Source organism: Gorilla gorilla, chromosome 3, assembly GCF_029281585.2.
Source record: "Gorilla gorilla gorilla isolate KB3781 chromosome 3, NHGRI_mGorGor1-v2.1_pri, whole genome shotgun sequence".
In the NCBI taxonomy this organism is placed as follows: Eukaryota; Metazoa; Chordata; class Mammalia; order Primates; family Hominidae; genus Gorilla; species Gorilla gorilla.
In genome coordinates, this window is record NC_073227.2 from 105,137,464 (window position 1) to 105,153,339 (window position 15,876).

Sequence of the window (15,876 nt, forward strand, 5' to 3'; positions counted from 1 at the left end):
TACTCTCAGTAGTGGTGATGGTGGCAGTGGCAGTAATCACAGTTACTTCTCCTTCCTATCTACTATGTGCTAAGCTGAAAATCGTACCTTTACATATTATGTCATTTAAGCCTCAAAAAACCTTTTAGGTAGATATCATTTTCATTTTACAGGTGCGAAATCTGCATCTTAGATGACTTAGCTTTAGAGAACTAGATCTAAACATGTTGTTGTTTTTAACTGTTGATTGGGTTAAAAAAAACATGTAAAATTTACCATCTTAACTGTTTTAAGAGTGTGGTACAGCAGTGTTAACTATATGTACACTGTTGTGCTACAGAACTTCATCTTGCAAAACTGAAACTCTACTCCTATAGAAAAATAATTCCCTTTTCTTCTTTCCCTTAGTTCCTAGCCACCAGTATTCTACTTTCTGTTCTACCTGTATGACTACTTTAGATATATCATATAAGTGGAATCACGCAGTATTTGTCTTTTTGTGTCAAATGTTGTTTTTTTAATACTGTATTAGACCAATGGACAGATTATATTCTATATGTTTGTTTGCTTGTTTTGACAATTTTCTGCCAAGAAAGGATATCATACATGATGACTATATTCCTGGGCTAGCTAATAAAGGTCTATCACACATTTGTTAACCCACAATGCTATTAAAAGAACAGTGCTAACAGTGGGAAAGAAGAGCCTTACAGGCAGGGCAGAGGAGGAGGCAGCCACCACCAAAGTAAACTGTCTTTACAAGTGAAATTTTTATAGGCTAGGGACTTCCTGTATATAAACAGCAACTAGATAGAATTTTGAGACATTATAAGAAATATTATCCAAATCTTTATATCATTTTCAAGTTTTCCTTGCTTCATTTTAGAGACATTCCGATATATCAGAAGTAATCTCAATGGCTGGATCTGTTCAGAGAACCAAACTTGCTAATGCTTCACTCAAATATTCCTGAAAAGAATATTTCAATATTATTTCTGCAGATTCAAAAAATGTGACAATTATATGAGATAAAGTCATACTATCATAAATAAAATGAAATATGAGTTAAAAAATGGAATATGTAAAACATCTATTTAGGAAGTATACCCACTTCCCTTTAAATAGGGTGGAGGTAGGCAAATAGCACCTTTCATACCTGTACAAAAACTTTCTGGAGTAGTCCTCGACGTTCTGCTAGAGGTAGCTCATTCTGTGCACCTCCAACTGCCTCAGGCACATGTGGAAGGTCAAAAAACAGATATAAACATTTAACCAGGGTGGAAGGCACTGACATTGTTGTCATGCAGTCCACGGTTTTCTGGAAAACAAGCCAATAAATAAGTGAATAGATAGACACAACTATAATTGGTACAGCCAAATAATTCACAAATGTTAACCTGAAAATTATATATAAAGGTAACTTTTTAAATGCATGTAAGAATTTAAAAATGACTCCAAGTGAAGAAATATACAACTATGCATCTGAACAATTTTGCTTTAATCAAATAGTGAGATTGAGTTTGTTATATAGTAAATTATCAATTAAATTTAATATTTATTTATTAAAAAGCAGCATGTTTTGGAAGCATAAGCTTTAGAATTTAGAAAAACAGACACTTAATAACTACGAACTTCAGCAAACTACTTAATTCTCCTGAGATTCACTTGCCTTTCTTATAAAAATAGATAGAATGATACACCCTTCTCATGGCTAACATAAGAGTTATGTAAGATAATACATACGAAGATACATTAAGCACTAAATTGTATATTCATTGTTGCTTTACTATTATTTTTATCTTTATTCTTATTGTAGATTTTTGAGGCTGGAAAGACACTTGAGTGATAAAGCCATCACTGACACAAATACATCTCTATATTATTTTCAAAGATATCCAGAGGAGAAACTCTAGACCTTCTTACAGTACGTATTTCAACATTGTTAAGTATGACATAATATTTATCAAAATTTTCCATGGTGCAGTTTGGAACAAAAAGTTCAACTGCACTAGAGATCAACAGACTGGTATAATCTGTTGATTAGTTAGTTTACTTTCTCATAAAACATTTATTGAGTGTCCAGGGAATGTCAGGCTGTGTGCTGGGAGCTGGGCATGCAAAGACGAAGCATCTCTGTCCTTCAAAAGACCACAGTCGACTGGAATTATTAGAGTCCTAAGTAACTATGACTTAATCTCTTAAGACTTCAGTCTAACAATGGTAGTATATACAGGCTAATATAAAAGGGATTGACTAACACTGCCAGGAATGGCATTAAAAAGGATAAGGAATTAAAATAAAAAGGGAAAGATCACCTGGAAGATACATAGGAGGTTAGGCCATATGGTACAGTATTTTTGAAGAAACACAGATTCCAAAAATGCTGACTCCTGAAGAGCCACGATAATAATGGCTAACCTTGAATTACTGTTTACTATATAAGAGGCATAAGGCTAATAAGCACTTTACATACATCATCTCACCTATTCCTTAAGTCAACCCCATGACTTCATTTGTAAAATGATCCTTATTTCACAAATGAAGCAACTGAGGTTCATCACTTACTTACCCTGCTTTAGGTCAGACAGCTGGCTAAGTGGCCTACAAAGTGTGTATGCTCAATGACTTATGAAAATAGTCTCACATTTTATTTTCCTGGCAGTGATGACCCAGTGAAGTGTTACAAACAAAAAGTAAAAGAGCTAGATTTCAGAAAATTAGCTGGTGGTAATACAGATCATAAATTAAATATACAGAGCCAGAAGGAAAGGGTAATTGGGAAACTAACCCCCCAAACCACATGAGAGATGGGGCCGGAACTAATGCAGTAGCAGGGTGATGAAGAGAAAGCTTCAAGACTATCCCTGGCAAGATGTGGCCCCTTTCTACATACCCAACATACCATTTCTTGTCTCAAATACTCTAAACCTTTTGTTCTATTCATCCACGATTATTTCTTAACACTTATGTTACCATACATTTAATGTTCAGTTTAAACATCTGCTGTGTCTCAAAGTTTACTGAACTCCTCATCTTTCCTTCTACCCTCACTTTCAAAATGTTTAACTCTCACATTTCTATTTTCAATAGCACTATATATGCCCCATTATTAAATATTATGGTACTATCTTTTTCTGCTTCATCTCTTACATCTACACATTGAGTCAGGACCATGTTTTGGTCATCTCTGTGTATCGCTGCTACCAGCAGAAAATGGCACTCAAAAAAGGTAGCTCCAAACATAACACTGAATTTGCTTTTTAAATGTATCTATTTCCAGATAGATTATTACTAGGTTTAGCTGGCCACTAAGCAAAGTGGTATGATGTTTCATTTTCATTTGTTGTAGATAGATTTAAAGTATAACTTGGCATCTAAACTTGTAATTTTTTAAGTGATTAGGTTTTTATAGAAAATATGAATAAATGTAGAAAACTATTAAAAGTTAATATTACTTATATTAAATATCAATAGTAAATATTTAAATTATATAAAGTTTTAATAGCAAATAAAGATATGCTATTCTAAACCAAATTTTGGTATAGTAACATACATACATTTACAGCTACCATCAACAGCAAACAGAATTGAGATTTTGTTACTCATCCAGTAGAGTCAGATACATGAAAACAATGGTCTACTCTGGGACCATTTGAAGATTACTTACAATAACCAACTCTCTCCATTTGCCTGAGACTGTGCAGTATCCTGAGATGCAGGCCTTCCTATCCTAAAACCTGGAAAATCCCAGGAACACCAGGACAGGTTGGTTACACTAATTCCCTGAGTTAAAAAAAAAAAAAAAAAGAGGGCCAGGCACAGTGGCTCACGCCTGTAATCCCAGCACTTTGGGAGGCCAAGGCAGGTGGATCACCTGAGGTCAGGAGTTCGGGACCAGCCTGGCCAACATAGTGAAACCCCGTCTCTACCAAAAATACAAAAATTAGCTGGGTGTGGTGGCGCGCGCCTGTAATCCCAGCTACTCAGGAGGCTGAGGCAAGAGAATCGCTTGAATCTGGGAGGCGGAGGTTGCAGTGAGCCGAGGTCGCCCCATTGCACTCCCCTCCAGGCTGGGTGACAGAGCAAGACTCCACCTCAAAAAAAGAAAGGAAAAAAAAAGAGAGAAAAAACACAGCAAATAAATAAAAAGAAAACAGATCATTCCGAGGAGAAAATTCTAAGAGATAATTACTTTGGGTTACTGACAGGTTTCAGGATATGGTTACCAAGACGTATGCACTGTATCTGCTGTGGCCAGTCACATGGTACAATTATGTTACAGTTAAGTAGGTCCATTATTACATGATGAGAGTGTTTGAAAGTCCACTGTAACTTAGACAACAGACATTCCCAAGATTGGTACTGACTTTGGTAGGTAATTATACTCTGGATTTTAGAAGGCTGAATTAATCTCTTTCATCCCCAAAACATGAAAGGCCAAAAATCAGGTATCCAAATAGCTCATTAATGAGCACATGCAACATATTTCATGACAGATAATTACAGCTGATTTGGAGGAAATAAAAAGCAATCTCCAGAATAAATCAAATGAGAAGAAAATATATATTATCCTAAAAATGTCAATGTTTCCTTATTTCCCATTAAAATTTAAAACTATTTTCCATGTCATTTGTTCTTTATTAGCTGAGTGACCTTAGATAAAGAGTGATTTTTTTATTTTTCCTGAGCCAGAGTTTCCCTAACATCAGTGACAAAAGTGCTGGGCTGGGCCTGATGGACCCAGAGCTCCTGAGCTACTTGCCACCAGCCAGAAATAGTCCATCTGTTTGCCCAGAATGCTCTACAAATGGTATCATTAAAATAATTTTTTTTTAGAGACAGGGTCTCACTCTGTCACCCAGGCTGGGGTGGTGCGATTATGGCTCACTGCAGCCTCAACCTCCCAGGCTCAAGCAATCCTCTTGCCTCAGCCTCTGAACAGTTGGGACTTCAGGTGCAGGCCACCATGCTCAGCTAATTTTTTTTTTTTTTTTAAAGAGATTGGGGTCTCTCTATGTTGCCCAGACTGGTCTCGAATTTCCGGGCTCAAGCAATCTTCCCACCTTGACCTCTCAAAGTGCTGCAATTACAGGTGTGAGCCACTGAGCCCAGCCACAAATGGTTATGTCCTATGTGTGTTACAACATATCGAGATGGAAAACACTGCTCTGAGCCATGCGTTTCCTTAGGAGTAAAATGCATCGAACATCAAACTCCTCGCAGAGATGTTATGAGAAGCATGAAATAATGTTTTAAAAAAGTTAGAAGAATACAAATGATTATCATAGTATCTCATTTGGATATAATGATGAATTTAATAATAAAATCACAAGAGAGGTTATAAAATAAAGACGCTGAGTTATCAAACATGAAAACTAAGAACTTACCTGACCAGAGGAAGCTAACAAATTAATTGTCGTTAGAAGCATCCAGCCTCTACTGGCTTCTTCACTCTGATTGATCTCCAGGAACTGAACTATGGCCCGACTTGCAGCCTCTATAAAACCAAAGGGAAAGCCATTAAGTGGGGGAAAAGTCACATATAAAGAGGTTCTTCTTTAAAACCTACCAAGGAAATGAAAATTTACTAAGCACATAATTATATCAGCACTATTACATATAGAAAAACTTTAAAAATAGCAATGTTTTAATGGTATTCATAAACCTTTATATCATTAATACAGAAATGTAAAAGCCAACCTATATATTTCAGGGAAAGTTATGACAGGAGCTAATCAAAAAGTCATGGAAGAGGTGAAATTTGAGCTAAAACTACCTGGAAAACAAGTACATGTTTGTCCAGGAAGTAGGAGCGATTAAGGGTGCAGAGAAAATAAGAGCACAGCAATAAAACAAGAGTGGCTAGAGGAATGAGCCTGACACATACAGATCAAGACAAAGAACTGTGATAACACTTTCTTAACATTATAGAAGAGCACTGTTGAGAAGTGCAGTCTAATACCAACAGTAGTGATTTAAAAAATAGAGATGCCTAATTATGAAGGAGGGTAAGCTACTGGCTGTATTTGATTTTCTGGACAAGAGGGAGCAAATGCAGTTTCTTGAGCAAAAGAGATGATGAAAGGATTATACTAAGACTATTAACCTAGTAGTAATGTGTATGACAGACTGGAAGGCTAAGGAGAATGGTGAGAGGGAAATAAGAGGTTTCCTAAGTAATACACAGAGGAATATCTTGAGCAGCTGAGAGTAGGAAGAGAGAAACGTGAAATACATAAGACAGCCAATCATAGAACTGCAGACTTGGAAGAATCTTCAAAAGTAAATCTAGTTGATTATATTTCTTATTAGAGAGAAGAGTAAATGGAGAAGTCTCTAAATATGTACCTAATTTCATCAGCATGGTTTGCCAATTTTTATAGTAACATATGATAGGAGTTAAAATTGTCAGAAAAGAAGTCCAATTTGGCAGGGCATGGTGGCTCACACCTGTAATCCCAGCACTTTGGGAGGCCAAGGCGGGCAGATCACCTGAGGTCAGGAGTTCAAGACCAGCCTGGCCAACATGGAGAAACCCCATCTCCACTAAAAATACAAAAATCAGGTGGGTGTGGTGTCATGAGCCTGTAATCCCAGCTACTTGGGAGGCTGAGGCAGGAGAATCACTTGTACCCAGGAGGTGGAGGTTGCTGTGAGCCAAGATCACGCCACTGCACTCCAGCCTGGGCAACAGAGTGAGACTCAGTCTCAAAAAAAAAAAAAAAAAAAAAAAAAATAAGTCTAATTTGTTCACTAGGAACTAACTGGGTAAAAACTAACATATACTTGGTGGCTCACGCCACCAAGGTCAGGAGATCGAGGCCATCTTGGCCATCAACAAAGTGAAACCCCGTCTCTACTAAAAATACAAAAAATTAGCCGAGTGTGGTGGTGGGCACCTGTAGTCCCAGCTACTTGGGAGACTGAGGCAGGAGAATTACTTGAACCCAGAGGCGCAGGGTGCAGTGAGCGGAGATCACACCACTGCACTCCAGCCTAGGCAACAGAATGAGACTCCGTCTCAAAAACAAAACAAAACAAAAAACTAATGTATACTTAACACACTTCATAAAGAAGTATAAAGTAGAAAATAAGATTTAGGTTATCTTAGATGTATTTTTTCTTCAATTTAACATAAAATAAAAGTGTTTTATTAGATAACTGAATACAAGACTTACACATGATTCTGGGCTGGGCAAAGTTTCATCTTTGTAAACTTCCATTTGAGGGAACATTTTAGCACGAAAATTTTAAAAACAGATTCTTTTTATTGAGTCTTAACTATATATCAAGCATTGTGTTAAGTACTTGTGGGTTTAACTCATTTAACCTTTACAAGAGCCCTGTGAGTTATTTTCTACTAATATATCCCTTACAATAGTATAAGTTGAGAAATGCAGAAGATAAGTAATTTGCCTACAATCACATAGCTAGTCAGTGAAAGAGATCTGGATAGGGCTGAGGTTGAATGATACAGGGAGATTCCAAACTCCATCGACAAAACAAACTATCTTTACATAACAAATATATTTTACTATTTTGTAAAGAATAGCATAACTGTATCACTGTAAAAAAATAACTTTTATTTTCACCTACCAATTTCAATATGTGTCATTAAGAATATTTCAAAGGCATCTCCCACTTTTTATTTTATTATTTTTCTGAGACAAGGTCTCACTCTATTGTCCAGGCTGGAGTGCACGATCACGGCTTACTGCAGCCTCAATCTCCTCAACTCAAGCAATCCCTCTGCCTCAGTCCCCCATGTAGCTGGGACTAACAGTATGCACCATCATGCCTGGCTAATAAAAACAAAATTTTTTTGTAGAGACAGAGTATCGCTGTGTTGCCCAGGCTGGTCTCAAACTCCTGAATTCAAGTGATCCTCCTGTCTTGGTTTCCCAAACTACTGGGATTACTTGTACCTGGGTGTGAGCTACTGTGCCCAGCCTCACGTTTTATTTTAAATGAGGTAAGCAGCTCATTTTAAAAGTATATAGCATTTAGTGCTATCTTAAAAAATTATGTATATTAGCAAGGAATTTTAAATAAAACCTCCATAAATCAAATGGTTTCTTAAAACTTTGGGTAAAAAATGCCCACTACTAGTCAGAAACATACTGGATCTTTTAATTTCAATAATATTTAACAAATTCAAATATAAACGATTTAACTTAAGTTTTTAAGAGTTAATGAAAGAATATATTAATATTAACCTATCTTTAGAGTTGTCAATCATTTGATTCAAGCTTTATCTTTCACACTGCATTTCAATACATATAGTTAGAATGAAAAACACAGAAATGAAGTTAATAAAGCCCAGGATTTCATTAAATAAGTAAAGAATGCAGACAATCTTAAATGCAATTTTTCAGCCTACACTGAGAGTAAACAAATGAATTCAATTAGCATTCAGAACAACCAGAATGCAAAACATGTTAATAAGTGAAATACAAGTTTTCCTTTGCAAAGTCCATTTAAAGCGTATGCCATTTTCAAATTTATGCTTCACAATGATGGTGAGTCACATTAATGGTATTATTATACTTATTTAATTAATGAAGACACAAAGCCCTAAACACCCTTGCCCCCTCCAAAAAAAAATTCCACAAGTTAGTCAGAAAAACAATATTAGAACTCACAGCTTCCATGCTTCTTTTCATTTGACAATATATAACCACATCTTGGGAATGAAATTACCTGAAGGTGTTGTGGCTTTGAAATCCTTGGGGGACAGCAGGGCACACTGTTTTTCTGTTTAAAAAAAAAGGCTGGGTTGTCTAAGTAGGGATTCACTAAATTCCACTAATCCCACCACAAGAGTACTGGGGTCAACATCATCCAGCCTCTCCATTGCTGGATTGCTGCCCATATTGGGGACTGCACTACTAGGTTTAACAGTGGCACCTAGCATGTAGAAAAACATTAATAATAAACTAAAGATACTACTTTATGCAAGTAGGAATTTTCTGCTTTGCTGATATAAATTGACCATGTGCCCTTAAACTTAAGCAGAATTAGAACTGGCTGAGCTAACTAGAAGAGATGGGGAAAAATCTTAAGATACACCCTCTATGCAATCTGGCCACAACATTATGTTTTTGTCAAATTAACTGAGTCACTACTTACTTCCAGCAAAAGCCACATGGAGGCAAAGGACCAAGAAAGAATTAAGGGAGACAAGGAGACTGTGACTTGACCTAAACGTATAACAAATCATCCATGTATCCATTTTGCAACTTGATATTCCCTAAAAGGTTTCCCTTTTCACAAACTTCAGATAGATGTAAACAACAGAACTGCACATAAGCTTGTTTCCTACTGAGATATCTACAGCCCATATCTCAAGTAATCTGATAACAAAAGGTTGTGTCTGTGGGTGCTGATTAGGTAACACCCAAAATAACAAGTCTTCCATAGCAAATTCAGAGGGGTACTGGAAGAATAATCTTGTTCTGGTGAACAACGAACACAGCCAACCTTCAAAGGAATAATTAAAGGTTCACTTCACCTGTTTTTTTGTAGAAAAAGTGTGTGAATGTAAATTAAGACAAAATTCTTTTCAATGATAACCTCCTATAAAAGGTTATACGAGCTATCTAAAGTAGTCCAACTTACAGAATAAGAAAGCAGAATGGTGGTTGGTGGCCAGGGGCTGAGGAGAGGGGGAAATGAGGAGTTGCTGTTCAATGGGTATAGTTTCAGTCATGTAAGACACAAAAAGTTCTAGAGATCTGCTGTACAGCATGGTATGTATAGTTAACAGTCTGTACTGCACACTTAAAAATTGGTTAAGAGGGTAGATCCCATATTAAGTGTTTTTTAAGCACAATAAAAATAAGTAAATAAAAAATAAAGATGAAATATTAAGAGTCGGATGATTTAGGATATACTTAGGCCCTGAAAAATCTAGAACTTTTTACTAGAAAAATCAATAGGTCACAAAGTCTCCATGAATGTATTTTTGATAACAACACTGACCAAAAGAATCTTCCAATGTTCTAAACTAAAAATGAAAGAAAAAAAACAAGGATTCCCATAGCCAGGGTAAGGCTAACTGAGGAGACACTCCAGAATTATGTTCTTCTCTCATAAAAATCAGGAAGGCTGGCCCTTCTAACTCTACTCCGATTCTCAAAGCATTTAAAAAAAAAAAAAGGCAGAGAAATCCTATGTCTAAAATCAGTAAAAATTTAGGTGCTAGTAATACACGGGTGAACACAACAGACAATAAAATTAAATAAGTAAATAAAATACTTTCAGATGATAACAAAGCTATGAAGGTTAACATACAATGTGACTGAATAGATATTAATGAGTGTGGGGACAGAGGATAGAAGACCTATTTGAGATACGGTACTTAGGAAAGATCTTTCATGAGGAAGTAACACACAAAATAAATTGAATATCATAGGATTCAAAGGTTAATGAATTTCACAAGCTTAAAACTAAAAATTATGTGAAATTACACAATATGAAAAAAATGTATCTTAAAAAATCCCTAGTTAATAAGATGTCATCAATGAGGAAAAGTGGATGAAGGGCACATGATCCTAGCTACTATTTTTGAAATTTCCTAAGAGTCTACGATTATTTTAAACTTAAAAGTTAAAAAAAAACTTGTGTAATTCTTACTGTAATTAACAATGAGACATCTTCTACTTGATTTAAGACATCTTTCATTACATCTAAAAAATTGCCCTGTGGATGTAAAATCATAAAGGGAGTTAGGAAAACGAATCTCCAGTGTAGCAAAATATCTTTCTACAAACATGCAGATTAGGTGTTTAAAAATATAGTAACAGAGGCAAGTATAAATAAGTTTTAGGAATTTTTTCCTAATATAGTATGTCATTCAAGAAAGAATGGGGATATCTAATTTCATCAACGTGGGTATTTCCTCACAGTACTGTGAAAATGGATGAATACATCCATTAAAATGCTTGTAAAAGGATTTTTAAAAGGTATAAACTTTTAAGAAGAAGAACAGAATAAGTGAAAGCAATGAAATTTTGGATATTAAAATAGCAGAGAGATTCACGGATACTGATTAGCAAACCCTAGAATCTTGAAGTAATTCAGGAAAAGTGGAAAAGCAACCAAACTACCAAAGAACCCCTGAGAGGCTCAGGAATTGGTGGCACAACGCACCTTTGGAAGCAGAAGTAAATAATGAACTACACAGAGAAGGACTGGTGGAAAATATGTTCAAGAGCAGTTAGACCCAAGGTCCCTACTACTATGTGGGCCCTATAGACCAAAGATTTGTTTGTTCACTGAAAAGAGTAAGAGAGGGAGTACGGATTGAGGGGCACAAGGCACCATGTGGACATACAAAGGTAAAATAAAAGCTTATATACTAAACCTTGAGGTCCCCAAACCTTTCCCCTACTTTGCTTCCAAAATGCTGAGTCAGGCATATATCTTCCAAGCAGAGACTGGACAATTCTCTGAGCACCTGCTTAGTTTAGGAAAAAGATCACCAAAAAAACAGCCTAGCAAGATCATCTTATGTTGCAGCCCACAGCTGCAAGCTTCACACACAATTAAAAAGCTTTTTAATGCTCCATTCTTCTGTAAGAGCAGATGATCAAGGGTGAGACATGTACGGACATTCTCTAACATAAAAGACAAAGACAAAAACAAATTGATAAAAAACCCTTTTTATTAAACCTGAAAGAAACAGATTATTTATGGAGACAAAAATCTGAAAGAAAAACAAGAAACCACCGGGCGCAGTGGCTCACGCCTGTAATCCCAGCACTTTGGGAGGCTGAGGCGGGCGGATCATGAGGTCAGGAGATCGAGACCATCCTGGCTAACACGGTGAAACCCTGTCTCTACTAAAAAAAAAAAAAAAAAAAAAAAAAAATAACCGGGCATGGTGGCACGTGCCTGTAGTCCCAGCTACCCAGGAGGCTGAGGCAGGAGAATTGATTGAACCCAGGAGGTGGAGGTTGCAGTGAGCTGAGATCGCGCCACTGCACTCCAGCCTGGGGGCCAGAGTGAGACTCCGTCTCAAAAAACAAAAACAAAAACAAAAACAAAAACAAAAACCCCAGAAAGATGAGAAGAAAATGCAGCCCCAAAATAATAGAAACCAGTTAAGAAAGAACACTTAGAAATGAAAAATATTTTTTAAAATGAGAAAAATATAATGTTACAAATGAAAAAAAAAACTCTATAGAAGAGATAGATGATAAAATTGAGGAGTTCTCTTAGCAAGTAGTCAAAACACAAAGATAGAAAATGAGAAGAAAGATAAGAAAATGAGAGGAACAGTCTAAGAGGTCATCTAACTAGAAGGAGAAAACAGAGGAGGATTTCATTAAACAATTCATGAAACTTTGCCCAAATTAAAGGATATGAATAACCAGACTGAAGGAGTTCAATGAGTACCCAGCACATGTATAAAAATAGGTCTACCACAAGGCATGTTATTATGAAATTTTAGAAAAGCAGGGACAAAGAGAGGATCCTAAAAGCTTCTAGAAAAAAAAAAAATAGGTCACAGAGGAAAAAAAAATCAAGAATCTACATAGCTTTCGATTTCTCAATAACAATGTAAGAGCCTAAATTATAAAAGAAAATTTTTTAAATTCTGAGACAAAAATGATTTCCCACACAGAACCTGATACTTACTTAAAGGATGACTGACAATAATGCAAGCTGCAAGATTTTCCAAAATGACCCTGAGTGCTCATCCTGGGCTGCATGGAAGGACAGAGCTAAGACACCCACCACTGACCATCTCAACCCATGGTCAACTTTCCCAAGCAATTGGTAGCTTCTAATCTCTGCTAAGAGGACTTCCTGGATTACACAGCTAGCATTCTCAAACAACTCCTATAAATATCTAACAAGTATTCAATGGCCTAAGTCATAGGCAGTTTAAATGTCTCTTTACTAACAAGATTACTCTTGAGCTTGTCCTTTAGGAATGGAGAACAATGGGGGATGGAGAGGAGGAGACAGAAATATCTCTCCATTTAAACGTAAACCACAGCTGCGTATTCAGCACATCTCCCCAGCACATGTATCTGTGAGATCACGAGAGTCGTAGATTTGTGTCTTCTTGTCTCTTATTGACCCTTGGTTTTGTATTAAATACATTTCCTTTTCTATAATAATCATGCTGTATGATATAGTGGAATTTGTTCTAAGTCCTGGCAGCTGAAAGGTTGTCAGGCTAAAGGTATCACTTTACTTACTGAAAAGAAAAGAACCCATTTTTCACAGCAATAGTCAAAAAATGTTTAACTCATGGTATGTCTAAAACAACAAGCAGAACAAAACCCTGATAACTCCCCTGTATCCTTTTTTATAAAGCTGCTGGAAAATATGCTTTACCAAAATTAGGAATTAAGGGATTCAGGAAACAGAATCCACCCCCAAAAAAATGAAAAGGCATCCCAGGACAATGTGAATAGTGATGTTAAAATGGCAGCTGTGCACTGGCCTAGAGAGCAACTACTACAGATGACACAGAGACCCCTAGGTAGCTTATGGTCTACTGGGAAGATCAAGACACATGCACAATGACCACCCAGGAGGTTGAGAAGAAAAACAGTAGTTCAGAACAGAAAAAAATTTTCTTTGCCTAAAGAAATCAAAAAGCATTTCATCAAGGAAGCATGACTTAATCATGCTGACATTTAGACATATTGAAATGAAGAAAGATTCTCCTTCCTCAGTGAAGCATTCTAAGTAAATGATTAAAATAAGAGTATACACATGTTTGAAGACTACGGACAGCTGGATTTGGTTGAAATACAGAAAAGAAAACAAGCAATAGGGCAGGGTATGCTAAAAAAAAAAAAAAAAAAAAAAGACCAGATGATAGCTTTGCCTTAAATTTCATGCTGAGGAATTTGTATTTTGTTCAAAGGGAAACAGAGTATTTTAAAGGGTTAGGGTGGAAGTGGTAGTGGTCCAGGCAGAGTAGCCTTGAGCAGAACTACTCAAGAGTTGAAGATGCTGAAACCAGGAAAAGAATGTGACTCTAAGAAAGGGAAAGGGAATGGGTAAATGAACTCAATGTGCTGAGAACAAGGTCTGTTTTCCATTTAATTTTAATGGGACTTTCACAGAACTGCTTGTTCATTCAAACAAATCAGTTTTTGCTGGCTACTGTAAAAATACCTGTGGATTTGTTTGATGCTCTCCTTCGAATTTCTGTCACCATTAGTCGTGAGACTTGTGTTGTGAACTGCAGAAGATCAGAAAATTTTTCTGTCATTGTATTTGGCGGAGCATTTCCAAAAACCTGTAGATAAGAAAAGACATTGTTAATGAAGCACTGACAAATTTTTCTTTTTATTTTGTGAATTTTGAAGTGTGGTATGACTTGAAAATCAAGTCCAGAAAAGTCTACCTACACAGTTACTTTGAATCTTAATATGTTGAAAATACAACTCTTTCAATAAATCACATGTCTAGCCACATTTCCTTTTACATATAAATTTGTTGAAGAAATGATTAAATAAATGAAATCTAAGACCCATAGACATTATTGATAAAATTTGAATCAATCTCACGAAAAACATTAGAAATTATAACATGTTTCTTTTTTTTTTTTTTTGGGATGGATTCTCACTCTGTCACCTAGGCTGGAGTGCAGCGGCACCATTTTGGCTCACTGCAACCTCTGCCTCCTGGGTTCAAGCTATTCTCCCGCCTCAGCCTGCCAAGTAGCTGGGACTACAGGCGCATGCCATCACGCCTGGCTAATTTTTGTATTTTTAGTAGAGATGGGGTTTCACCATGTTGGCCTGGCTAGTCTTGAACTCCTGACCTCTGGTGATCCGCCTGCCTCAGCCTCCCAAAGTGCTGGGATTACAGGCGTGAGCCACCACATCCAGCCAACATTTTTCTGAGGAAAGCTAATTTGAGAATTTAGAGAAAAGTTATAAAGGATCTTTGATGGAGTACAGGTACACTGGATGGTGAAAAGCAGCTCTACTGCTAAATCCCAGGCTGACGTCAGAATTCACTAAACTCATTTCATGTCTCAGAATTTCTTCATTCTAATCACAATAATTTACAAAACAAGGCTGTTACCAAAAAAACTAGAAAAAAGAAAATAAATGGGAGGGTCATGAAACAAACTTGTTTTTACACAAATTTTAAAATAAATGAGCTTTAGAATAAATAATTCTTATTTTTAATTTTATTTATCTGTTTTTTTTTTTTTTTTTTGAGAACTGGTTCTTGCTATATTGCCCAGACAGGCCTTGAACTCCTGGGCTCAAGCTATCCTCCTGCCTCTGCCTCCCTAAGTGCTGGGATTACAGGTGTGAGCCACTGTACCCTGCCTAAAATAAATAATTTTAAAAAATAAATGGGTATGAGTTCAGCAAAGAGAATTTGAGAAAATGAAACCTGGACAGACCATCATAAGAAAAGAAATGGTATTTTAATGGGTATATAACTAGATATATCCTGAGGTATTATTTTAAAGAATATTTTTTATAGCTGAAAGGAAATTCTCTATATTCTAAGGCTATTATAGTATCTCTCCCTTTTAACAGTCATTACACAGTAATTTATATTATTATTACCTATGGAAATGTCCCTACAAAAGGAGAAAACATAATTTACTCAACTTCATATTCTCCCAAGCCAGCACTCTGCCTTTTATAGTAATGCTCCCTAAATATGGTTGTTTATTTATATGCTGACTGCCCTCACAATCAAATTCTAGAGAACATTCAGGGAGCACTGAAGGAGAACATGAGAACATAAACTAAAATTAAGAAGGAAAACAAAACAAACAAGCAAATAAAAGACCCAGCTAGGGAGATGGACTGGAAAAGAAAACTAAATAAAAATCTAAGACCAGAAAGACCTCTATGTTTTCCATGTATTGGTTACAAATTTTGGCTCAAAGATACAGAA

The 15,876-nt window shown here is 36.2% G+C and overlaps 1 protein-coding gene across 10 annotated transcripts in view; it reads right to left on the minus strand.

Moving 5' to 3' along the window:
- Positions 1-15,876, minus strand: part of WDFY3 (WD repeat and FYVE domain containing 3) — a 295,582-nt gene that overhangs the window by 164,774 nt on the left and 114,932 nt on the right. For 9 of the 10 annotated variants that reach the window (XM_055384561.2, XM_055384570.2, XM_055384567.2 and 6 more), the window contains 3 exons: positions 14,122-14,245; positions 5,367-5,476; positions 1,136-1,297 (listed from right to left, as the gene is read on the minus strand). In XM_055384561.2, the coding sequence (XP_055240536.1) occupies positions 1,136-1,297; positions 5,367-5,476; positions 14,122-14,245 (396 nt within the window). Of the gene's footprint in view, positions 1-1,135; positions 1,298-5,366; positions 5,477-8,679; positions 8,732-14,121; positions 14,246-15,876 lie in introns of those variants that run through there. The other variant, XM_055384571.2, reaches the window with a different exon arrangement.